We start from the raw sequence: 27,124 nt of genomic DNA, 5'->3' as shown, positions 1-27,124 counted from the left end.
CACGTATATAACAGTGACTTTCCCACCGCGTGTCGCCTGCAGGAAACGGATCCCCGCAGCGACTCTGGGCCTTTGGCCGGGTCTTGGGAAAGCTCCGAGTCCCGCCCCGCCCTCCAAAATCAGACTTGAAGACCGGTTCCCCGCGCTCACCGCGGTCTCCTGCTGCCCTCTGCCGGGGCCCTAGCGTCAGGCTATGGAAGGCGGCCGCGTGGCCGCCGGGGGGCGCTAGGAGGGTGACGTCACCTCTGTGCGCGGCCCCTCGCCGGAAGTTATTCCTGTCCACTTCCGTTCCTCTGTTATTCTCCAGACCCCAGAAGGGGAAGTAAAGGTATCTATAGCGCCCAGTTATAGTCCAAGTTGAGGTTGGTGACTCGCTGCCGGCGGGCGTTTTCTTTTTAGAAGCGGGTCTGGGTGACTGTGATGTGTAACGGAGTTCCGTTCCCGTGCAGCCCCTTGTAGAGTTTCTTTGTGGGAGGAAGAGGGATGGACGAACCCGTGGAAATACCCGTGGAATTTTTGAGTTAAAGACTCAACGGGGTTCGAACCTTGCTTCAACGAGCTAAGTCAAGCTAGTAAGGGAGCTCGGCGCTTTTTCTGATTTTGTAATTTTAGGAATGATGCCGACCTTTTAAGTTGTGGATGTTAAGTAAGATAATGTGTGTGAAGCACTTAGTTCTGGTTTTACAAATTATACTCTGATTCTGCCGCCTTTACCTCTTATACTCGGGCTTGTACTTGCCATTTTCTCAGTATCTCTGAGAGATGCCTAGTATATAAGAGGTTATGCATCTCACGAGAACATTATGCAGCGTTAGCTGAGATTGAGCTCCTTATTCTGTATTACAAGTCCTGACGTTATTTTATCCCCGCCCCTTTTATTTTTCCATTTCTAGGAAACAGCTATTTTTCAGCTTTTCTGGAGGAATGCAAAGTTCTCTTTCCTTAAGACAAATGAGGTGAGAAGTTCATTGCTGTAAATATCTCCAAACTTAGCTCGTTTTGTCAAAAGAAGACTAACTGGAATGTAGAAGCCTGGAACCAGTGATTACCCATTTCCATTAAAAGCCCCTTTGTCCGGGGAATTGTGGAGCAGAGGGGCTCATAAATCTTCCTTTATTCCTTAGACCTCACAAGTTACAGGTACAGAGATTTTCAGTGTATTTGCTAATTTTGGCCTTTAGCTCTTGGAATAGTGGCTTTGGTAATTAAAAACGGCAATTTGAGAGACAGATGGAAATAAGTTATGGAACATTAATTAGTTTTGAAATTCGTAGATTGAGGCAGTTGGTACTTCTTGCATTAGGCTGCTTAAATATTTATTCACCACACTAGATGTAATAGTATTTTGAATGGAGATTGGATGCCAAAGGAGTAAAATAAATTGATATTCATCAGGCTTAACTTTTTTTGTGTTGAAAACTGAAAAATAACTTATTCTGTTTTTTCCTCTCTCTGTATATATTAATGTCCCCTCCCCCCTTTTTATTTAAGTGGTATTATTCTAGCCACTGTACTGTTAAGCAGGTTGCCACTTAGAATGTCTTGGACATCTTTCTATTGTGTTAGATCTGCCTCATTAAAAAAAATTTTTTTTTTAATTTATTTATTTTTGGCTGTGTTGGGTCTTCGTTTCTGTGCGAGGGCTTTTTCTAGTTGCGGCGAGCGGGGGCCACTCTTCATCGCGGTGTGCCGACCTCTCACTGTCGCGGCCTCTCGTTGCAGAGCACAGGCTCCAGACGCGCAGGCTCAGTAGTTGTGGCTCACGGACCTAGTTGCTCCGCGGCATGTGCGATCTTCCCAGACCAGGGCTCGAACCCTTGTCCCCTGCATTGGCAGGCAGATTCTCAACCACTGTGCCATCGGGGAAGCCCCTGCCTCATTTTTAAAAGGAGGCTGTGTAGTATTATATTGTATACATGTACCACTATTTATTAATCATTCTACTCTTGGTGGCCATTTGGGTTCCTTCTTTTTTGCTGTAGCAAGTAATATTATAATGGTCATCCTTTTTTTTTTAAATAACAAATGTGTATTCTTGTCCTGTATTTCCTTTGGATAATCTCCAAGAAGTAGAAATGCTGGGTTGAAAGATATGATGGATGGTACCAAATTCCTCAACAACAGTAATATTTGAGAATTCCCCCCATTTCTTCATATGTTTACCAGCTGTTGATACTAGTTACCATTGTTTTTAGGCTTAGCTAAGACTGTTCATACCATTTTGGGGGGGTCAATTTATTGCATTTATAGTATTGTAATCAAAACCAAATTTTTGTTGCTAGTTCTAAGTCCAGTTCAGCTCTTTTTTTCCCCTATGTAAATAGAACACTTAGTTTTAGACTCTTAGTAACAAATTACTATAAAACAAATGATTCACTTCAACTTCAAGTATTTCTTAAGTTAAAGATTTGTGGTAAGATACTGTTTGAATGGGATCTTGTACTGTGGATAGACATTAGGAGGATAGGCCTTTCTGAAAGACAGAACAGCTTAAAAAAAGGCAGGGAGACAAGAATGTTCAAGGATGTTTAGGACCCGAGATTTGAGAGCAATGGTGCTTTGTTGTGAGGTTGTAGAATAGAATAGATAGCTAGAAAGGTCAATCTGAAGATTTTACCTTCTAGGGGACAGCTACAGAGGTCAGGGAATCAGGGAATGAGGGACATGATCACATCTTTGTTTTACAGGTGTACTGTGGGGGCAGTTTTGAGCGACTGATGTTAGAGAAGCAAGTTAAGTGGCTGTTATAGTCTGAGAGAATAGCAAAGAGTAGAGAGATTGGATTTCAGAGGTACTGAAGAAGCTGAATCTACATGATTTAATGACTGGGGTTGAGGAAGAGAAAAAAACCCAAAGCTTACTTTCAGATTTTTTTTTATCATGAGTGATTACTGAGTAATAGTGATTTCATTAATTAGAGGAGGGCTGGTTTTGGGGCTGGGAAGGATGCTCAGTTTGGTTTTGGACATTAAATTGTGTGAAAGATATTTCCATGGAGAATAAACTATACACAAAGACAAAATCCCCCTATGACAGATTCAGGAGAAACCTTAATTTATTCCTCTTTTGTTAAGATATTTGGCATATATTTTTACTTTTAGTTTTTCATCAGTAGAATTTCTTTTGAATTTTCTGTGACTCGTTCATCCCTGTTTCTCAAGAGTAGAGTGTAGTCTAGAGTAGTAGTCATAGACATTTTTGAACATGTACAATCTTAATAAAAAGGTTTATAAATGTACCTCCAATATAGGTATATTTATTTACTAATTAGCTATATACATGTTTTATAGTACTATTATATTGTATACATTTTTACATTATGAAACATGTAAAAAGTAGAAATTTTAAAAGGCCAAGACAAATATAAATAGGAGTTTTACTGTTTTCTACCTGCGTCCCATTGGATAATCTCTCACCCCTCTTTGGAAAGCACTGGTTTTATCTACAGCTGTCAGTGTTCTGTCCCATTATCCAGTAGAGGTCACCCTGAGCATCTGGAAGAGAGAGCAGGTTGTTGAGCAGGGCAAGGTAAAGCCTTCATTCTTTAGTTAGGAGGATCTTATTTTTAAGTTCCTATCTTCATGCATTTTTGGAAGAGTATGTAGTTATAGAGTAGTATGTGGTATTATGGAGACATGAAGAATAATGAACTCAAGAGTATAGGGCAATCTAAAATGTGCTTTTGCTGTTTGATGTTTACTTTGTGAGTGTTCTCCGTTTTGTTTGAATGTTATTTGAATCTATAGTTTTGGATTCTTTTGTTAATTCTTTGATGATTGGTGGATTATCTGAGTTACAGGAATGTTCCCAGCCTGTAGGCATAATCCAAGTTCTTGTTAGATTGTAGTAATTAAAAGGACAGACACAGAGGAGCTTTTCTTATATGGATCTTGAAAGCAGTATCTCAAGCCCAGAGATATTAGTGGTGAGTTGGAACCATTTATCTCTATTTTCTATTTTATGCTTAATTAGCAGAGAGGAGAAAGGAAGTGCCTCTTTTAAGTGATAAGAGCCTGTTGTAAGTAATTAGGAATCAAGAACTAAGTTTGTCACAGCTGTATAGTCTGAAAAGGAGAAAGTACAGTTAAAAAAGTATTATGTGTTGTTGTATGACTGAGACCACAAACAACTTAGGAACATAAACCAACTGACAAGCTGGATAACAGAAGAAAACTTTTCTGTTAATTTTCTCATAAAATATTTCCTATAAATAGATTGCTTCTTTTAGTAGGGACCTATGATTATTATCATGTATAAGTTCATCCATTTTATGCCCTATTTCTAAATGATCAGGAAAATGAGTTATCAAGGTTTTAGTCACTTGATCAAAGTTACATGTGCTGTGACACAGATGCAGAGAGCCCTGAGTTAGTCTTTTATAAAATGGTGGTGAGGAGAATGGCAAAAGTAACTTTTAAAATGTTTACATCCCATCTCTCTATATAGTTCCACATGCGGTGGACTGTGTGTGTGAAATATCCCAGCTAGATCATTATGAAGATGAAAATTGGTTTGGAGTTGTTGGGTTAACCCAAGAACCAAGGGGACATTAAGGTAAATTGAGTGACATGGAGATTGGGATCAGGAGCTATGTAAGATAAGAATTAAGGTTCTAATGATAGCATGGGTTTAACGAGTACCATGAATCTAGAAAAAGGTGTTTAAGGTGGAAATTAGGTAGTATGACATGTTGGTTTTCAGGGCTAGATTTAGAGGTTTAAAAAAAAATTTTTTTTTTTTTGGCTGTGTTGGGTCTTCCTTGTTGTGCGCGGGCTTTCTCTAGTTGTGGCGAGTGGGGGCTACTCTTCGTTTCGTTGTGCAGGCTTCTCATTGTGGTGGCTTCTCTTGTTGTGGAGCATGGGCTGTAGAGCGCAGGCTCAGTAGTTGTGGTGCATGGGCTTAGTTGCTCCGCGGCATGTGGGATCTATCCCGGACCAGGGGTAGAACCCGTGTTCCCTGCATTGGCAGGCGGATTCTTAAACACTGTGCCACCAGGGAAGTCCCCTAGATTTAGAGTTTGATAACCAGAAAGTGAGAACAGAAGCAAAGAAGTCTGGTATCTATGGGCAGAGGCAAGGCCAAAGATCTAGTAAGTTAGAAGACAAGGCAGAATTGAAAGCATCAGTTAGTAGGAATAAGCCAAAGGTTTGGTAACCAGGAAGATAAAGCAGAGATGGAGAGGGGCAACTGCTTTTGGGTAGCCAAGACAGGCAAGGCCAAATAAAAAGAGGAAGGTAAAGGCAGGAATAATTCTGGAGCAGTGATGATGCTGTACTGCTTTTCTTTATGTTAAGAATAGAACTGGCCCCTGACCCACAGATAATCAGAAGCAGTGAGCTAGGGAGTGGGATTGTGGTGGTGGGATTGTTACCACAGCACCAGGAGAGCTGGATCCCTAGGTGTTTTCTTACAGAAATGACCATGATACTTACAGGGTCATAATATGGTCTTTTATCTCTTTAACATGTGTGTTTGTATAATATTATATATGTTGTTTTATACAGCATTCCAAAAGGTTTGGGCTACCTGACCATTATGGCACCAAGAAACCTCTTGTATATGAGAAGTAACTTTCTTTTTGGTTCAAGATGTTGGATGATCCGATTTTCAGCAGAAATCCTCTTTAAATCAGTTTCATTTAGGCTTTTCAGTATGAAATGTGATAATGCAGACAGTGAACCTTTGGAAAGTGAAGAACTGCTGAATAACTTACTTACTATGGGAGTAGATGTCGACATGGCAAAGAAACGACAGCCTGGAGTTTTTAATAGGAGAGGTACTAATGAGCAGAACCTGAAGACATTCCTTCTGTCTAAAGGAGCTAGCAAAGAAGTGATTGCTAGCATCATATCAAGATATCCACGAGCCATGACACGCACACCTGAAAGTCTTTCATATCGGTGGGATCTGTGGAGAAGAATTGTGACATCAGACCTTGAAATTGTAGCTATTTTGGAACGTTCTCCTGAATCCTTTTTTCGGTCCAGTAACAACCTAAACTTAGAGAAAAATATAGAGTTCCTCTACTCAGTTGGATTGACCCATAAATGCCTTTGTCGATTGTTGACCAGTGCCCCGCGTACCTTCTCCAATAGTCTCGAGCTGAATAAACAGATGGTTGAATTTTTGCGAGACGTCTGTTTGTCTTTGGGTCACAATGATCCCACAGGTTTTGTCAGGAAGATAATTTTTAAAAACCCTTTTATCTTAATTCAGAGCACCAAACGGGTAAAAACTAATATTGAATTTTTACAGTCAACTTTCAACTTGAACAATGAACAGCTGCTTGTTTTGATACATGGTCCAGGAGCTAAAATCCTAGACCTTTCCAATGATTGTATGAGAAGAAACTACACAAATATCAAAGAAAGACTGTTTTCTCTTGGGTGTACTACAGAAGAGATACGGAAGTTTGTTTTAAGCTGTCCAGATGTGATCTTCTTGGGAGAGAAAAAGTTTAGTGATAAAATAGACTGCCTCATAGAAGAAAAAATTAGCATTTCACAAATAATTGAAAATCCTCGGATTTTGGACTCAAGCATAAGCACTTTAAAAAGTCGAATCAAAGAATTGGTAAATGCTGGCTATAATTTGAGTACGTCAAACATCAGTCTTCTGTCTTGGAGTCAAAAAAGATATAACGCTAAATTGAAAAAGTTAAACACTGGACAGAATGTTGTTCTGGGGAATTAAGCAGAAGTCAGTCTTACAATGTAGTGACATAATTTCATTTTGAATTTGGACCTTTCAAAAAGGAGGTTTGTTTTCTTAACCACATATACATATATAATGTTTCTTTGGATATTTTAGTTTAACGGTTCATAAAAACTCATGGTCATTATGCCCTGGTATAGTCTTCCCAGCTACCTTTTCTGTAGTTTGAATTAGTACAACACCCAATTTTATGATATAGGCTGTAGCTTTTGTATTAATGGTAGTTGCTGAGTGCTATGGCAGAACAATGTGGAAAAAGAAAGTACAAAATAAGCTTTTTTGGTTTCTGTTCAGATTTGAAAGTTGACAGATTCATTTAGATAGTTCTATTTCCTATCATGGTTTTGAATGGCAACCTATTTCTCCTATTATTCCATGTATCTAATTATGGTTCATCTTCAAAATAGAATGTCAGTAAGAATATGACAACAAAAAGGAGGAATTTTTCATCCCAAATTCTACGTACTCTATTTAAACCATTAGTATGCCCCACCACTCCTCCAGTTTAGGCTCAATTTACTATGGGTATATCCTGATTTCTTTGAAGATAAGGGCAACTGTGATAGGCAGAATAATGGTTACCCAAAGATATCAATGTCTTAATTCCCAGAACCTGTGGATATGTTTCGTTACATTATAAAAGGACTTTGCAGATGTGATTAAGTTAAGGACCTTAATTTGAGGTCCTGAGTTGGGGAGGTTATCCCAGATTATCTGGGTGCGCCCAGTATAATCATAAGGGTCCTTAAAAGTGGAAGAGGGAGGTAAAAGAAGAGGTCAGAGTGATGCAATGTAAGAAGGACTTGACCCACTTTTACTGGCTTTGAAGGAGGAAGGGGACATGAACCAAGGAATGCAGGTAGCCTCTAGAAAATGGAAAAGGCAAGGAAGCATTCCTCACTAGCACCTCAGAAAGGAACGCAGCCGTGCTGAGACCTTGAATTTAGCCCGGTGAGACCCATGTCAGACTTCAGACCTACAGAACCAAAAGATAATAAACTGGTGTTGTTTTAAGCCACTGAGTTTGTGATAATTTGTTACAGCAGCAAACAGACTAATATAACAACTAAATAGATGATTAGTTGCATCTTAGGTGAAGAAGTGTACCTTTAGTATAGTATCTGTATTTCTTCCTCTTATACTTTTTTTATCCACCTATCTTTCTGGAATGGCTAATAAGTTAGTGTTTGTAGTTTCCTCTAAATGTATGTATAAAAAACTAAATGTAAGTAATAAAATCTAAATAAAGGAATACTTTTGCCTAATGAGTGTAGTTTAAAGAAATAATGATGGTTTCTGTATATTTATATTTTGTTGGTGTTTCTGTTAATACAAAGAACCAAGAATTTTTAGAGGCGCTGACTTAAAAAATGACAAACAGATGACATCTGTATCTTGAAGACATTCACAGTCTAGCTCTGACATAAACTGAAAGAGAAGGAACAAATTATATGAGCTTAATTACTTTTAATTGCTTTCCAGAGGCATTTGTTTTCTAGATGTGGATTTTGAATTAAGTAACAATGACGCTAACCTTTTAAGCCTTTTTTTCCCTTTTATTGAAGTACATATAGTTGATTTACAGTATTATGTTTCAGGTGTACGGCATAGTGATTCAGTATTGTTTTTGCAGATTATATTCCATTATAGGTATATATAAGATAGGTACACACACCCCCCGCCCCCCAAGATAATGGGTATAATTCCCTGTGTTAAGCCTTATTTCTTATCATTGATGCCTCACAAAAACTTACTCCCACCAGTGATAGAAACCAAATGCCTGTTTTTTCAAGGCCATTTGTATGTCAGTGATCTCTTATATTTCCAATAAAGTATTTGATGACAAGCATGGCATAATTTAGAAAGCATGGACTGTATAGAGACATTTCTTTAGAGTAGTATATCTGGGTACTATTCCTGACCAGCTTTGTAACTTTGTGTAAATAATTTTACTGAACTTGTTTTCTCATCTATAAGATGAAAAATTGAACTCACAGAGTTGTTAAGAATCAGATGATATAGGGTCTGTAAGGTTTCTTACACATAGTAACTTTTCAATGGTAGCCATAATAAATACAGTAGTATTTTTAACAACAGCTTTATCAATGTATAATTCATATACCATACAATTCAATTTAAAGTATGCAATTCAGTTTTTAAAATACTCATATTGGGGCTTCCCTGGTGGCGCAGTGGTTGAGAGTCCACCTGCCGATGCAGGGAACACGGGTTCGTGCCCCGGTCCGGGAAGATCCCACGTGCCGCGGAGCGGCTGGGCCCGTGAGCCATGGCTGCTGAGCCTGCGCGTCCGGAGCCTGTGCTCCGCAACGGGAGAGGCCACAACAGTGAGAGGCCCGCGTACCGCAAAACAAAAACAAAAACAAAAAAACTGTGTAATAATCACCACAATCTAACTTTAAAATGTGTTTGTGCCCTTTAAAAGAAACCCTTTACCCATTAGCAGTCCATCTCCATTACCCCCTCCTACTTTCCTAGCCCTAAGCAACCACTGATCTACTTGGCTGTCTATAAGATTGCCTATTCTGAATGTTTCATATAAATGGAATCATACAATTTGTGGTCTTTTGTGACTGGCTTCTTTCACTTAGCATAATGTTTCTAAGGTTCATTTTGTACCATGTATCAGTATTTCATTCATTTATGTTGCCAAATAATATTCTGTTGTATGGGTACAGTAGTAGTATTGGGAGTAAATTTTATTTATGGCTTAAGGTTCTGAGATGGGAAGGTTATCTCAGATTATCTGGTTGGGCTGAGTGTAATCAAAGGGGTCCTTAAAAGTCAAAGAGGGAGGTAAAAGAGGAGGTCAGAGTGATACGATGTAAGGACTTGATGCACTTTTACTGGCTTTGAAGGAGGAAGGGGACATGAACCCGTTAATTCCTTAAGTCTTCTGAGTTGTATAGTAATACTTTCTGAGGTATTGCTTTGAAATCTAACAAGTTTATAAGGAACGTGAAGGAGATGGGCAGAGGAAATAAAAGTTTATTGGCATCAGCTGGTCATGAGGATTGTACCTGGGCTGATGAGATGATACAGCAACAGTTGCCAGTGGCCAAGGAGGATGTGGGATGCACAGAAGTAAAATACAGTACTTATTTGGGGGGGTTGGGGAGGGACAACTTCCTTTGTATTCTTTGTAGAAACAAATGGCTAATGCCTGTCAGGCAAGATTAACATTATATATATATACACACACATATGTAATTGTTTTTGAAGTGTAGTTAATTTATGATCTTTTGTTAGTTTCTGGTGTACAGCAAAGTGATTCAGAGTATATACTTTTTTCAGATTCTTTTCCATTAGAGTTTATTACAAGATAATTGAATATAGTTCCCTGTGCTATACAGTAGGACCTTGTTTATTTTTTATATAGTAGATTACATGTCATATTTTAGGTTTGAGTCTGATTGAAGTAGAGTCAGTTCTTTTTAAAAAAATTGAGTTATAGACATATCTCGGAGATTATCGTAGAGATTATTGTGGGTTCAGTTACAGATCACTGCAATAAAGTGAATGTTGCAATAAAGTGAGTCACATGGAATGTCTTGGTTTCCCAGTGCATATGAAAATGATTTATACTGTAGTCCGTTAAGTGTGCAATAGCATACTGTCTAAAAAAAATACATAATTAAAAATACTTAATTGCTAAAAAATGCTGACTATCATCTGAGGCTTCAGTGAGTCATAATCTTCTTGCTGGTGGAGCGTCCTGCCAGGATGTTGATGACTGCTGACTGATCAGGATGGTGGTTGCTGAAGGTTGGGGTGGCTGTGGACATTTCTTAAAACAAGACAACAGTGAAGCTTAGTGCATGAATTGACTCTTCCTTTCATGAATGATTTCTCTGTAGCATGTAGTGCTGTTTGACAGTATTTTACCCACAGTAGAACTTCTTTAAAAATTGGGGTCAATCCTCTCCAGCCCTGCTACTGTGTTATCAACTAAGTTTATGTAATAGTCTAAATCATTTGATGTTATTTCAACAGTCTTCACAGTATCTTCACCAGGAATAGTTTCCATCTCAAGAAGCCCTGTTCTTTGCTCATCCATAAGAAGCAACTTCTCATCCTTTAAAGTTTTATCATGAAATTACAGCAATTCAGTCACATCTTCAGGCTTCACTTTAATTGTAGTTTCCTCCCTCTTTCTACCACATTTACAGTTCCTTCCTCCACTGATATCTTGAACGCCCCCAAAGTCATCCATGAGGGCTGGATTCAACTTTTCCCAAACTCCCATTACTGTTGATATTTTGACTTCTTCCCATGAATCATGAAGTTGTTTTTTTAATTAAAAAAATTTTTTTACGAAGGTTCTTAATGACATCTAGAATGGTGAATCCTTAATATTCTGTAATAAACCGTATGGAAAAAGAATATGAAAAAGAATATATATATATATATTCAACTGTACTACAATTAAAAAAAAAAAGGAATGGTGAATCTTTTCCAGAAGGTTTTCGATTTACTTTGCCCAGATCCATCAGAGGAATCACAATCTATGGCAGCTGTAGCATTATAAAATTTCTTTCATAAATAATAAGACTTGAAATTACTCCTTGATCCATGGGCTGCAGAACAGATGTTGTGTTAGCAGGCATGAAAACAACATTAATCTGTGCATCTCCATCAGAGCTCTTGGGTGACCAGACGCGTTGTCAATGAGCAGTAATATTTTGAAAGGAATCTTTTTTCCTGAGCAGTAGGTGGGCTTAAAATATTCAGTAGATCATGTTGTAAACAGATGCACTGTCACCTAAGCTTTGTTGTTCCATTTATTAGAGCACAGGCAGAGTAGATTGAGCATAATTCTGAAGCGCCTACGATTTCTGGAATGATAAATGAGCATTGGCTTCAACTTCAAGTCATCATCTGCATGATCCCCCAACAAAAGAATCAGCCTGTCTCTCTTGAAGCTTTGAAGCCCGGGATAGACTTCTCCTCTCCAGCTATGAAAATCCTAGAATGCATCTTCTTCCAATAGAAGGCTGTTCCATCTACATTGAAAATCTGTTGTTTAGTGCAGTCACCTTCATTAATCATCTTAACTAGATCTTCTACATAACTTGCTGCAGCTTCTATTCAATACATCAGCTCTTGCTGCTTCACCTTGCACTTTTATGTTATGGAGATGGCTTTTTTCCTTAAACCTCGTGAACCAACCCCTGCTAACTTCCAACCTTTCTTCTGCAGCTTCCTCACCTCTCTCAGCCTTCATAGAATTGAAGAGAGTTAGGGCCTTGCTCTGGATTAGGCTTTGGCTTAAGGGAATGTTGTGGCTGGTTTGATCTTCTATCCAGACCACTAAAACTTTCTCCATATCAACAATAAGGCTGTTTCACTTTCTTATCCTTTGTGTGTTCACTGGAGTAGCACATTTAATTGCCTTCAAGAACATTTCCTTTGCATTCATAGCTTGGCTGTTTGGTGCAAGAGGCTAAGCTTTCCATCTGTCTTGGTTTTCCAAGTCACTAAGCTTCTGATATAAAGTGAGAGACGTGTGACTCTTCCTTTCACTTGAATACTTAGAGGCCTTTGTTGGGTTATTAACTGGCCTAATTTCAATATTGTTGTGTCTCAGGGAATAGGGAGGCCTGAGGAGAGGGCAAGAGAAGGGGTGTCAGCTGGTTGGTGGAGCAGTCAGAACACACACAACATTTATCAATTAAATTCACCATCTAATATGGGCATAGTTCATGACACCGCAAAACAATTACAATAGTAACATCAAAGATCACTGATCACAGATCACCATAACAAATAAAATAATAATGAAAAAATTTGAAATATTTCAAGAATTACCAAAATGAGACACAGAGACACGGAGTGAGCAAATGCCGTTGGAAAAATAACACCAAGAGGGCAGTTGCTCCCTGCTTTGGTCTTGCTACCCCACGAGTACAGATAAATTTAGACTTTGGCCTTTTTCCACAGGAGAACAAGGCCTCTGATGAAGTTCCATGCCCTGTGGAGAACTGGTGTGTTTCTTTGATTAGTAAACTGGATTTAGTCTCTAGGCAACCACACACAGCCTCCTTTTCTAAGGAAAGTAGGATATGTGGACCCAAGTTAGAGGCATTCCTTCCTTTTTGCTTTCCTGCAGCAAGGGAGTACTGATTGTCATGTTACACTCTGAGCATTAACCAAAGGGTCTATAGTAAAATTAATGCACTTGGGTCAGCATTATTCCTCCCTGCATATGGGATTGTATCTCTTCAGACTTGCTCAGCTTCTTCAGAGTTCCTTTTTCTCCTGACCAAAGCTATATGACTGCATTTCATGTAAGCATGATACGCATAGCTGAAGCTTGTTAATTTAGCTAAATGTGATAATTATTAACAGTATTAAAGTTTATCTATGTGTATGATAAAATAATTAGTTAAAATTATATAAATTATGTATTTAATTGACAAGTAAAGGTAATTAATAACTGATAAAAGAATTAAAACTAAGTCCTAGTCACCCTGTGTTTACTTGTGTACAGAAGTTCACGTACTGCAGGGAGAACTGTAGACAGCAGTTTGATTTATACAGTTTTCTAATGTCAGCGTAAGTCTGGCTGATAATTCAAACTAAGTAAAGAATCCTTTAAATACCAAGGGAGTTAGCAGGGGATCATTTTATCTGTAGGTCTGTCAGCCTCAAGCTGGAAGAAATAAACTGATACTCTTGTATACAGTTTTTTCCCTGATAGTTTAATGTCTGTTTAAAAGTATACACAAGCTGTACTCCTTGAATGGTTATTCATTCCTTGTAAGCAAATATTACTGTTCAATTGTCTCAGACAGTTCCAAAATGATATGATTAGGGCACTTTTTGCATTTTAACCTAGGTTTGTAGTTCTCTTCTTGTTTGTTACACAATCTTAATGCTTAAAAATATTATGCAGCCATGTCTTTGAACTTTTTCAGTTATACTGCCAGATCCTCTGTTCTTGTTTAATTTTCATTTTTAAACTTCTGTGGTGTTTGTTATGTGTCTGTATGAAAAACCCAGCATAAAGTGGTACGGTCTCCATGTGATTGCAGTTGATATAGTTTGTTAACTTTCATTCTTTTCGGACTTGAGGATTTTTTTGTTTGTTTGCTTGTTTGTTTTTAATAAAGATTTTAATGGTGACATCTGAAGTGAGGGAATCAGATTTTGTTGTAAGACTAAATGTTATAACAGACACATTATAAACCACCGTGGTTTCTTTTTTGTTTAGAAGACATTGCACATACAAATGTGTATGCTCTTGGGTCTCCCATGGCATTTAATGTAGCTGTTTTGGTGACCTTACCCACTTAACTATCACTGGGTGAACAATTCTAGTTTTGAGGATCAGTGTGTAAGGGAGAATGATAGAATTAGAAATAAATTTAAAATGCCTTTAGTATAAAGCACCATATGTACAATGCATGCCCTACATGTTATAGTAGCCACAAAAGATGTTGAAACCTCTGCAGTTAAATGCTATCTTTCATGTCTTATTGTCTGCAATCATGCCTTCATCAAGTTGAATTCTGGTCCATACTCTACCTGACATTTGAAACCTTGACAGCAAACTCTAGAACAGAATTGTCATCATGTAGGGAAGGTCGCTTTTCCTCCTCCTGCCTCTGCAGCTGAAGTTAATACTTACTTAGATAAGTTTTGCTTTGCACTTCCCTACTTTCTTCCCTAGTGTCAGTGAGCAAAGGAGTCCCTTGGGTAATGGCTTGACCAGCTAGGTCCTTCAGAAACCCATGTTACCCCTTTCTCCTTTCATTTCCCAATCGGACTGATATTTAGTTACCGCAGTCTGAGTCTCTGCCAAAATTGAGGCCCTTGGGAGCCTAGAAGAGTGCAGTAGTAGCTTTGACAGTTTATTGGTTTGTTTATAAAAATAACATTTTCCCCTGATTGTGTATTAATCATATAATTACACAATGTTGGAAAATGTATAAAAGCAGACACACAAAAAGTACCTATACTCTTCATACCCCAGAAATAGCACTTGTTAAACTTTCTAGTCTTGTCTTTCTTATGCATATGCATTATGTGTGAAAGATAAATATCTCTTTTCTAGCTAAAATTAATAACTTTTTCAACACGTATTTGCTGAATACCACATATGTAATTATGTGGTGTTTGACACTGGATTATTATCACTGTTTTAAACCTATTTTTATAAATATACTGTGAGCAGTGTCCCATATCACATGCCATTTATGACCTGTTTTTAGATATATTTGAGACTTGACAATCCTGTTCCACTGTGGTTAAGGGACTATGCCATTTGAGAGCTATAGGGAGGAGAACTGGCCTCCAAAGAGGCCTGGTCTGAGTTTGTAAGGTCACCATATGATATTATGCTCAGAGCTTCGTGAGGGAATCCCATATTGTTTCCACTCAATATGTCCACTCAATATGACAGAAGTTCCTGGAAAGGTTATCAAGGACTGGTAGGAAAACAAGAGGAGTACTTGGGGAGGTATGATTTGAGACTCATCTTCAAATCATGTGTTAAATTAATATTCTGATAAAATAATGATTAGATCCCTTGGCCAATATTGAACTATTTAGAAACAAAAGATACTAGAATACTTCTGGATCATATATTCGAGTCTAATTTTCCCAAAGATGATTCAGAATTGAAGCTTCTAGTATCAATTAACTTTAATTTTGACATATTCTTCTCTAGGCAATTCTTGGATCCATTTTTTTTTTAAACCTCTAACCTTTTCACCTCTAACCAATCCCTACTCTTAGATTTTCTATACACTGCCCCTAAAATAAATTCCTTGACCAACACCGGGTCTGCACTGGTAGGTTGAACAGACCTGGCCCCATCTGTCATGGGGTTTACAGTCTAGCAGAGGAAGAGAGGCAAATCATTAAGCATACAAATAGCTAACTGTAAATTGAGAAAAGTGAAGGAAACAGAGTTCTTGGATGGAGAGTAAAGGGCAGAAACCCTTAGACTGATCAGGGAGGGCCACCTAGGGAACTAATGTATAAGGTGAGACTTGAATGAGATGGAGACAGCCAAAAAGCCACACAGAACATTCCAGGCATAGGGAATGGTTGATGTGACGGCCCTGGTGGGTATAAAGTTAGTATGTCTTAGGAACTGAAGGATGCCAGGTGCTGCTGGAGAATAGTGAGTGCCTACTGTGTGGCTTTAGAAGACATGATAGTGATGGGCAGACACATGGGAAGCTACAATCATATCATATGCAAGGCCTCAAAGTCCATGATAGGAAACTTGGATTTTAAGGACAATGAGAAACCATTGAGAGATATTAAGCAAGTAAGAAATATAATAAGACTTATATTTTAAAAGGATTTCTAAATTTAAAGAGAAATCAGTTAGAATGGGACAATTGAAGAAGCATGAAGATTAATAAGAAGGCCATTGTAGTAGTTCAGGCAAGAAATGATGGTGACTTGGGTGAAGGTGGTGACAGTAGATCTGGAAGATTTTGATGGATATACTCTATAGCAACACTGTCCAATAGAAATATAATGTGAACCACAAATATATATTTAAAAATTTCTCATAACCATATTAAAAATGTAAAAGGAAATTAATTTTAATAATGTATTTTATCTAACCCAATATATCCAAAATATTACTACTTTAACACATAATCAATATAAAAATTATTAGTGAGATATTTGCCATTCTTTTTTTGTACAAGTCTTCAAAATCTGATGTGTATTTTATACTTAAAGCACACCTCAATTTGGACCAGCCCCATTTCAAGTGTTCAGTGGCCACATGTGGCTGACAGCCAATATTAGATAATACAGCTGTATAGAATTTGGTGGTGGATTGGATGTAAGGAATTAGGGAGAAGGGGGTATTCTAGGATAACCCCGTGATTTCTAGTTTGAATGATGGATATGTGGTAGTATCTTTCGAGATGGAACTAAGTTGGGGGGAAGAAAGGGTTTAAGAAGGAATAAAGAATTCAGTTTTAGACATGTTAAACTGGAGATGTAGAGACAACCTTGTCACCCCCGTGGATTGGTTGGAAATGAGCTGGCACTACTGGCTCCTTTTTCCCCTGGTGGGAGAGGCAGCACTTTACAACCCCTACCCCGAAGAACACCAGATATCATCAGGATTTTCCCCAGTACTGGCAGACACCTTTCTTGAGAGCCGGGTGCCCCAAATATAGGGCTTGCACCCACAGAACCTAGTGTAATAGTGGAAGGGGGCAGGCTTGCTCTGTTGGAGGATATATCCATGGTATGTTCGGTGGCTCACTGGCCCAAGCAGCCCTCCCCACAGAATGGCTAGAGGACAAGGGAATCATGCAACTTGCAGACTTTCTGCCTGTGAATTAGTTCCATTGTACTCCAAGTGATGCTCACTGGTGTTTATCAGAAGCCCTCTACTAGACAAGATGCTGGAGGGAAAATCCAAGTAAGCATGCCAGATAAGCTATTTGAATATATGAGTGGAGCTTGGAGGAGAATTAATATTTTTCCTTTTTTGCAACTTTATTGGGATCAATTACATACAAATAATATTTAAATCCTTGATAATGGTTTAAAGGAGCAGCAGAGAAGGGAGTGTGAAACCCAGCCTAAGGTTCTCCAGCATTTTGAGGTTGGGTGGAAAAAAACTAGGGCTGCATGGAGTCATGGAATCTAGAAGAGAATATTTCAAGAAGGTGGCAGTTGTCAACTGTGGTGATGCTGTGGTGAAAGGCCAACAGGAGTTCTTTAGAGGTTTCACTGTTGCTCTCTGATATATGCAAGCCTCTGACCTTCAAAGCCCTCCCCCAGCTGCTGCTTATCCTCTGCTTCCCCTACGCTTTTTTGATTTTTGTTTTTGTTTCCCTAAGTCTGTTTTTGTGTTTTCCCCACCTGTAGTTCCAGTATCCAGTGCTTTTTGTGTTTTTTAACCTTCAGTTCTTACCTCAGTTGTTTCATGTGGCTTGCTATATGGTACACATCTGTTATACTTATTTGGATACCTACGTTGATTATATTTTTGATGTCCAAGGGTAAGAACTTTGAATTTAAGACATATCTATTCGAATATACACTTAGCGTTAACTGTAATGCTTCTATTCACTTCTGGACGTCAAATGTTAATCTCAACTCATAAGGTATTTATTAATAATAAAAAATAATAGTAAATTAATAATAAAAAGGGTTGACAAAATTAGACTAGCAACTTAGTGCCAATGCTATTTTTTAGACCAGTGCTACCCAATAGAACTTTCTGCAATGATGGAAATTTCTCTATCTGTTCTATCCAATAGGCACTGCCTCATGTGGCTATTGAGTATTTGAAATGTGGCTAGAGAGAATGAGGAACTGAATTTTATTTTTATAAACGATTTAATTAATTAAAATGTAAATTTAATTAGCGCATATGGCTGGTGGCTACCATATTGGAGAATGCAACCTTGGACCATATGTTCTGCTAATAAAGCCTCTCTATTGCTTGAATTTGGGCATGCTATTCTCATGCAATGCCTGGTAACCATCTGCAGACAACATAAGCAAGCCTATTTTTTTGTTTAAGGTCCTTTGTAGCAGTGAGATTTTTACATTCTATTAGTGAGGTGGCCCTTGAAATTTTTGTGTTCAGTTTCATATATGTCTTTTCCATCTGAAAGTCTGCATAGGAACCACCTGGAACAATGGTTCTAAAACCTGGTTGATCAGATCTTTACAATCATCCAGTGAGCTGTTGCCTTTATTTAAAGTTCTTTTTCTAGAAACTTACCAGTTATTTCCCTACTACAGGGAATTTTTCACAATCTGTGCCCCTCCATAGGCTCTTGCTTTCTGTCGTATGGCTCATCTTTCTCTAGACTCTGATTTTACTTCTTCTTTTGTGTCTTACCCCTCTTTTCTAGGCTTAAGTACAATGCCAGAATTCCCGTTACTTGATTGTTAATTGATCTTGAACATCAATTTACACATTATTGCCTAAACTCATTTTGTATTCTAAATCCATTTGTAACCTCAGAATTGTATTCCATGAGCATGTATTAACATAGTTTTAATTTGCTTTTTTATAGTTTAGGGATCATTCTTTATCAATACAAAAGGAGCTGCTTCTTCCTTTATTAATGGCTGTATAGCAGTCATTTGGGTGGATGTACTACCATTATTTATTTAACTAATCTTAATGGGCATTTAATCTATTGCCATTAAAAACATTTCTGCAGGGATCTTTCTTTCCATATCATTTTTCACATGTACAGAATATCTGTAGGACATATTCTGAGAAATAGAATTGTTGGATCAAAAGATAAGTGCATTTAAAATTTTGATAGATGTTGCCAAACTGCCTTCCATTGATATGGTACCTATTACACTACCAACAAAGTGTGAGGATGCCTATTCTCCTTCACCAACAGTAGGTTTTCAATTTTTTTGATCATTGCCAATCTGTTAGGTAAAATTGGTATCTCCTAACTTCAATTTACATTTTATTATGAGTGAGGTTGATCAATTTTTCATAATATTTAAAGCCTCCTTTATTTCTTTTTTCTTTAAATTGTCTTTTTATTCCTGTTGACCATTTATCCCCCACAATTGAACTGTTTGTCTTTTTGCAGAACCTCTTTATATATTAAGGAGGCTTTAGGCTTTAATAATGCTATATTTTTCCCCTAACTTTTAACTTTAATCTTTTGTTTTTTTCATGTAGAATATTTTAATTTACATGAACTTGGGTTTATTTAGTTTTTCTTTCATGGTTTAGAAAGGCTTTCCCTTTCAAATATTATAATATCATTTCTCATGTTTTCTTCTAGTAGTTTTATTATTAAAAAATTAAAATTTGGGCTTTCCTGGTGGCGAAGTGGTTGAGAGTCCGCCTGCCGATGCAGGGGACACGGGTTCGTGCCCCGGTCCGGGGGGATCCCACATGCCGCGGAGCGGCTGGGCCCGTGAGCCATGGCCGCTGAGCCTGCGCGTCCGGGGCCTGTGCTCCGCAACGAGAGAGGCCACAACAGTGAGAGGCTCGCGTACTGGAAAAAAAAAAAAAAAAAATTAAAATTTGAACCATTTTAACACCATTTATTGAATAATTCTTTCTCCACTGAGAAATATGTTTCATTTCTTTACTATTATCTGTCATATCACATTGTTTCCATTTATTCAAGTCTTCTTTTTGCATGTGTGTGACTTGTAGCATTTTAAGGTTTTTCTTTATATAACATTGACATAGTTCTTGCTAAATTTATTACTAGGCATTTAATCTTATTATTGCTACTGTAAATGGGATCTTTTATTTATTATATTTTGTAAGTGACTGTTGTTTGTATACAGAAAGGCTATTTATTTATTCACTCATTTTATCTTAAATTTTATTACCCATTTCTTTTTCTAATTATTGTGTCAGCTGATACTTCCACAACAGTGTTAACTAATCATGCTAATAATAGGCATTCTTTTTCTTAACTACCATAGAAATGTGTTTGGTATTTCTCAGTTATGCAGGATGTATATGATGTAATAAAATTGTGTGAAACAAGACTCTATCCCTTTTTTATTAAGAATTACTTAGTTAAAATGAAGAATAGATGTGAATTTGATCAAATGCTACTATTTAATCTATGGATATTATGATTTTTCTTTTCAGCTTATTAATGTGATGGATTATGTTAATACATTTGCTAATAATGAGTATCCTACCATCCCTGCTATGAACGTAGCTGGCCAGAATGTATTACTTTTTAAATGTGCTGCTAAATCCCATTTGATAATGATTTAATTAATTTATGAGTATATATAATTAAATTGATCTATATAGTTTTCTTTTGTGCAATATATATTGAGTTTTGGTATCGGTGTTTTGCTGGCTTCATTAAAACAAAATGACACCATATTAGCAAATGATTTATTTTCATGAATTTGAGCAAAGGAGTTTATTGTTCTTTTAATATCCTCTAATTCTATGGTTATTTCTAAATTTTACTTTAAAAATATATATTTTTCCTTTATTTTTTCTTAGTTAGAATCATGAATGTTTATCTAATGTATTTATTTATTTTAAGAACTGATATTTAAAAATACATTCTTTTTCATTTTCTGTTTAATTTTTTCTTGCTGTTATCTTTCTTTTGCTTTCCTTAGGTTTATTTTATTGTCCTTTTCTAAGATCTTGAGCTGAATGCTTAATTCATTTTTTCATTCTTTTTGACCATTAAAAGAAGTTTCTAAGACTATGTATATTCTTCTGAGCATTGCTTTATCTAGATCTTTTAGGTTCTGTATTATTTGTATTACTTTTATTTTGTACATATTTGTCAAGAATGGTAAAAGAGCTGAGATTTTATCCTATTTACAAGGTATAAGGTAGCCTGACACAGTTTTGTGTCTGCTCTGGCTCCTGGATCAGAGACAAAGGATTGTTTATTACTCACAGCAATAACAACAGCCTGAGAATTAGCATTTGTGCCAGTTCCCTGAGCCCCACTTTCCCCAGGGCAATGTGAAGAGGGCCAGGTGACTTCTGCACACACAGTGAGTTGCATTACAGGAAAGAGACCCTGAGCTTAGGAAACCTGAAACTTTTATAATGGTCAGTAAGCTTGATTGTCTTTTGAAGCTTCAAAGGGACATACTATCTTCCAAGATCTGTCCCAAGATCTTTCCAAGGCTATTCAGTATACAAACATCCTTGGAAAGATAGTCCAGAACAAAGGAACTTAGTGTCTTAGCTTGCAAGATGTGCAGAAACGTAAGAGACCCATGGAGAATTGTTTCCCAACAATATCCACCCCTTGTTTCTTTGCCATCTTAGCTGCTAGTAATTTTCCCCAAGAATATGCCACTCTCAGCCACTCTGATTAACCTGAACAACCAAGATTAGAACCAAATCCATTCACTTTGTTTCATATAAACACATATGTATCAGGTGGACTCTAGACAGTAGATGAGGCAAACTGCAGTATTGACCTCAACCATGCTCCTCATGCTTCTGGATTCAATTAGCTGAGCAACTCCCATAAGTCCTTCAGGTCCATCTTGGAAAACAAGATGGCTTTACTAATCATTAGAGAAATGCAAATCAAACCCACAAAGAAATATCACCCATTAGGATGACTACTATCAAAAAAACAGAAAATAATAAGTATAATGAGGATGTGGAGAAATTAGAACCCTTGTGCACCATTGGTGGGAATGTAAAATGGTGCATCTGCTATGGAAAACAGTATGGCAATTCCTTGAAAAATTAAAAATAAAATTACCATATGATCCAGAAATTCTACTTCTGAATATACATCCAAAAGAATTGAAAGCAGGACCATGAAGAGATACTTGCACACCCATAATTATAGCAGCATTATTCATAGTAGCCAAGAGGTGGGAAGCAAGCTAAATATCCATTGACAAAGGAATGGATAAACAAAATGTGGCATACATATACAATAGAATATTATTCAACTTTAAAAAGAAAGGAAATCCTGTCATGCTACAACATGGATGAACCTTGAGAACATTATAAGTGAAATAAGCCAGTCACAAAATAACAAATATTGTATGATTCCACTTATATGAGGTATCTAAGGTAGTCAGATTTATAGAAACACAAAGAAGAATTGTAGTTTTCAGGGACTTGAGGGAGGGAAAGTGTTGTTTAATGGGTATAGAGTTCAGTTTGTAAGATGAAAAAGTTCTAGAGATCTGTTGCACAACAATGTGACTATACCAACGCTATTGAACTATACACTTAAAAATGGTTAAAATGGGGGAATTCCCTGGCAGTCCAGTGGTTAGGACTCCATGCTTTCACTGCTGAGGGCGTGGGTTCAATCCCTGGTTGGGGAACTAAGATCCCACAAGCCATGCAGTGTGGCCAAAAAAATAATAAAAAATAAAAAAATTTAAAAAGTGGTTAAGATGGTAAATAATGTTTTATTTTACTGCAATTAAAACAAAAACAAAACCAAGTGACCTTCTCTTCCACTTCAGTTTCTGTATTGATTTATCCATCACTCAACTCCAACAATTAACAACTCATCATAAGATTAGCAATTTATTCCTCTTTATATCCCTACCTACTTCTTCATTCCTTGATTATTTTGACATAATATAATTTCATCCATAAATCTGAGTATGTATGTCCAAAAGATAAGGATTGCTAAAACTTTTATTATTAAATTTATCTATTGAATCATCACAAAACCATCACACCTAAAAAATTAGTGATTTCGGGTTGCTGTGCCTAAGTGTAGTCATCTTTTTCTTATCCTTCTTAGGATTTATAGGCATTCTTAATTCTATATCTTGCTGTATTTTTTCAGTCTTGGAAAATAATCACACATTATCTCTTCAGATTTTCTTTCTGTTCTGCCCTATTCACTCTCTCCTTTTCCTCTGGAACTCCAATTATATGGATGTTAGACCTTCTCACTGTATCACTTACATCTCTGGCTTGGTTTACAGCCAACCTGTCATGAAGGAAAAAAAAAAAAACAGAAAAATGTGAGTCTGGGAGTTCCTCTGAAATATATTTGGCAGGATAATTTATTGACATAATTTAAAATTTTTTTCCACAATCCCCAGAAGTTGTTATGTTCTGATTCTGGGCTTCCTAGCTTCAGGGTGTTGTAAATAGTCCTTATATAGAAGGCCTGAAAAAAGAGCAAAACTGAGAGTTTCTTGGTACCTGGAATAAAACCCTACCACCCAAGTTTTTGTTTTGGGAATACAGATGTAGGAGGAGAGTAGCAGTGGGAACATCAAGCTTGGGAAGGGGGTTTGTTGAGGAGAGCAGCGGATACAGAACTGGCAAGAGTGGGATTAGCTTTCAGAGATTGGAGTGGGGTGCCAATCTAGGTGACAGATTTATGAGTAGATGGAACCTGTACACTTTACCCTCGAAGTGAGATCTTCTGATGGGGAGTTGAGGTGGGGCTTGTTGTTGCTGTGGGCAGGGAGCATTTATGACTGTCTTGGAAGTTGACTTAATAGATCCCTGGCACAGAAGAACGGTGTGGTCTGTCTTTGAATGGACTGGTGGGCTTAAGCAGTGAACATCATGTGTGACCATGATGATCTGAGGGTCAGAAGAAGAGATTTACCCTGTTTTCAGGGTCCCACTGGGGGAGTTGAAGGGGAGAAGGCAGTCTCTCAAATGTGAATTGGAATATCTTGATACCAACTCTGGCTTGTGGGAGGCTGAGCCAGATTTTTTTTCTACATAGAATATATCCATTTAATGTGATCTATCTTGCTCTTGAATGTTGTAGAACAAATTCATACCTTGTTTTGTCCCCCCCAAACCTATTGTTATCATCCAGGTGTACTTTTGTCTTTCTTAACTTAGTCTAAATTAACAAAAAAGATGTGGAAAGTAAATTTCGGAGAGCTTTTTTATTCCCTGACTTCCTTTGTTAGCAGCTATAACAATCTTTAAGAAATTTCAAAAGGACACACAGGAGCAAAGGAGAAAAGCCAAGAATGCTATTTTGTGGTGCAGTCGACTTAGGTGAAAGAGAGAAACCTTGGCAGAAGCAACAGGTAATAGCAATTGAAGGTGAATCAGACAGAGTAATCCTCAGGCAGAAAGAAAGGCATGATGATGCCCAGGTTAGACCAAGGAATGTGGTCCGAGGTGTATGCTGGCGAGAGACTTCCATCCATCCTTAACCTATTAGACTCTATCCCACACCCTCATCCCTTGCCCTTAGTCTCTGTCTTCACCTACCATTTGTGATTCTTCTACTATGCTGGCTCCAAATAATAGTGGCCAACATTGGTGGCTTTTATTCAGGGCAAGGAAGTCCAACTCCTGTTGCTCAACAGGGAGGGAAATCTGCAAGAGGAAGTGAAGAGGGTGTTACTGGTAAGCTATGTCACAGGCATAAAAAATTGACACTCTCAATGAATTTTCTCATAGCAACATCGTGCACAGTTCTATGGTATTATTTAGCACAGGTGCATTTTGGTACTATTAAACTGTTAGCACAACTATATGGTGGGTTAAACAGGCTTTTATGGGCTTTCCTAAGAACCTGACCAATAAGTATAACATTGTTTCTATGATAAAATGCTTTTAAAATCCTATAATAGACTGACAAAAGAACCTTTGGATACAATCTGTTTGTAAATTGGATTGTCCTGACTGTGTCAAAGAGGCTCACCCTGCTCCTCAGCTTTAACTTCTACCCCTGTACAAAGAAGGCAAGGTCTTTATAGTGACAGATAAGCCACACACTCCAATTTTAAATAAAGATAAAGATTGGCTCCTTGTAAGAGAGCCTGTCTGATTTAAGTCAGGCCATATTAATGAAATGTGGCATTAAATGGGCCTTTTAAATGAGGCAGTTTGTACGAAGTTCTCTACCATTATCAGACTGTGTTTAGTTTTGTGTGAAAGTAAAAGTTTCAATCTTATTTTGGATCAAAAATGACATTGCTCATTGTGATAAGGAGTGTGATAAGGAGTGTGAATATCACCCAGTAAAAAGTGAATCAAACTGGGGGTTTTATTTTTTACTGGTTGCCATTTTCAATGGAGAATGAATTAAACACATGGAGTCGAAAGAAAGGTAAAGAGGGGTGGCTGACCAGTTTAGTCATGTTTTATGTAATACTTGTTTTTCTTTTACGTGAACACATTATACCATCCATCAGGACAAATTAATATGTCTTGGGCCTTTAAAAACTGTAAAAAAATAATTTTAATGGTTCCAATAACAGCTCCAGATGAATGCTGGAAAACAGATATTCCAAACTGTCAAATAGCATATGTATTGCTTGGCTCTGTTGTAACTGCAAGTAAATGCTGCTTTTGTATGAAGTTTCCTTGACTGCCAATGGAAGAACTGTAACACATTTATGGCGAACAAAATTGGAATGGGAATGAGACATGTTACAACAGAATGGTACCTAGTTCCTTCTTGCCAGTTGGACTGAATTAAGATAATAAATCATTAGGATAATAAAGTGTTCTTGGTTATAAGAAGGAATAATTTAATTAAAGAGATTTTTTTAAATGGTAGGTTCATACTTATATCATTTGTGTTACAGAGATTTTATTTAAAAATATGGTTTCTAATCATCTGGGGGAATAGACTTATATCCCATATAAAATATGTGTGTTAAATGGGAAAAAATATCAGACAAGCTTCAGAGATGAATTTTACTGTGGAATGGAAAGTGTTTACTACAAAGGCCAGTTCCTACTGCTGTTTACTGCAGGTAAGGAGCTCCAGGATGCTGTCCTGTGTTTGAAAGGGGTGACTCATGCCATTATTTATTGCAGTTAATTGCTAATGTGTGTGAAGAGCACAGTATGTTGCAAAGCAGGGCTGAGTAATCCATGGTGACCTTTTGTGCTATCAAAGCTTTATCAATTAGAAGCCCCTGATCGTAAATTCAGAGAACGCCCAGTGAGTGCCATCAAAGAAAGATCACACATGGCTACTTAAGCGATCCAATTTTTTTTTTTTTTCTTTTTTGGCTCCTTTTCCTTCAAACTGAATTCTCTCTAGGGTACTGTTTCCAAATCTGCAAAGTGAAGCATATTTAAAATATTTTCAAACTTTAAGGAGCGTTGTGGTTTTTATAAGCAATAGTGGGAATTTCAGAAAAATAGTGGTTATTTTTTCCTGCTGCATGCCTTTCTTCTTGAGGTCCTTGAGCTGGCTGGTTAACTTCCTGATCACTTTCTTTCCCATCTACTTCACTCTGTTGGCACTGGGTCTGTGTGACCTTTTGCAAACTTTGTTAAATGTTTCAAAGTTGTAAATTAAAGCCATTATTTTACTATACTTTTCATTTTGAATCAGTCTTAAAATATTTATTCATTCTCATTCACTCATCTCCAGATAGGATTTTTCATTTCTTATTTTCTTTCATATTTTGCTGCAAGTTTTGATTTGCAACTTTTGACATTGTTTAATGCCCCCCATGCCCAGCTTTTGACATTGTTGAATTCCCCTCTCTTGAAATTCTCTGCTCTGTCTTTTATGACACTGCATTGTTCTGGATCTTCTTTTGTTTACTTTGTGTCCCTTTTTCTTCTCCTTCCGCTTCTTTTTCCTCTTCTTCTTCTCCTCCTCCCCCTCCTCCCCCTCCTCCCCCTCCTCCTTCTCCTCCTCCTTCTTCTTTTCTAAAACTGACCTATCTTTTCTATATTCTTTAGTTTGGCCATTAACCAAGGCTCAGCTTTCTTTTCCTCTTCTACTCTCTTGACAAGCTCATCTACTCCCAACTATTTCCCAAGCTCCAGGTCTACATTTCCAACTGCTGTTGAGCGTTGCTACCATTTCCATCAAAAACAAACTCCAACATCAAACTCAAGATCTTCCCCTGCCCAGATTCATGATCCTAATGACTAACATAGTGTCTGACACATATTAGAGACTCAAATATCTATTGGATTAATCAATAACTTGGAGGGAGACATGTTGGGGGAGGGGACTTAGCTGGG

General features: G+C 37.5%; 1 protein-coding gene across 4 annotated transcripts in view; it reads left to right on the top strand.

The window, feature by feature from the left end:
* The first annotated feature begins 269 nt into the window (after positions 1–269).
* MTERF1 (mitochondrial transcription termination factor 1) overlaps positions 270–27,124 on the top strand; it is a 430,610-nt gene continuing 403,755 nt past the window's right edge. Inside the window, exons 1-3 of one of the 4 annotated variants that reach the window (XM_022585389.3) lie at positions 270–328; positions 894–956; positions 5,505–27,045. In XM_022585389.3, coding sequence (XP_022441097.2) covers positions 925–956; positions 5,505–6,693 — 1,221 coding nt within the window. In that variant the 5' untranslated portion in view covers positions 270–328; positions 894–924 and the 3' untranslated portion in view covers positions 6,694–27,045. Of the gene's footprint in view, positions 363–891; positions 1,141–5,504; positions 27,046–27,124 lie in introns of those variants that run through there. The other 3 variants (XM_022585379.3, XM_022585399.3, XR_016394211.1) reach the window with 3 other exon arrangements.

This window comes from Delphinapterus leucas, chromosome 9, assembly GCF_059928025.1.
Source record: "Delphinapterus leucas isolate spDelLeu-1000000601 "Yukka" chromosome 9, BTC_Dleu_Yukka2, whole genome shotgun sequence".
NCBI lineage: Eukaryota > Metazoa > Chordata > Mammalia > Artiodactyla > Monodontidae > Delphinapterus > Delphinapterus leucas.
This window is presented reverse-complemented; position numbering and strand designations above follow the sequence as displayed.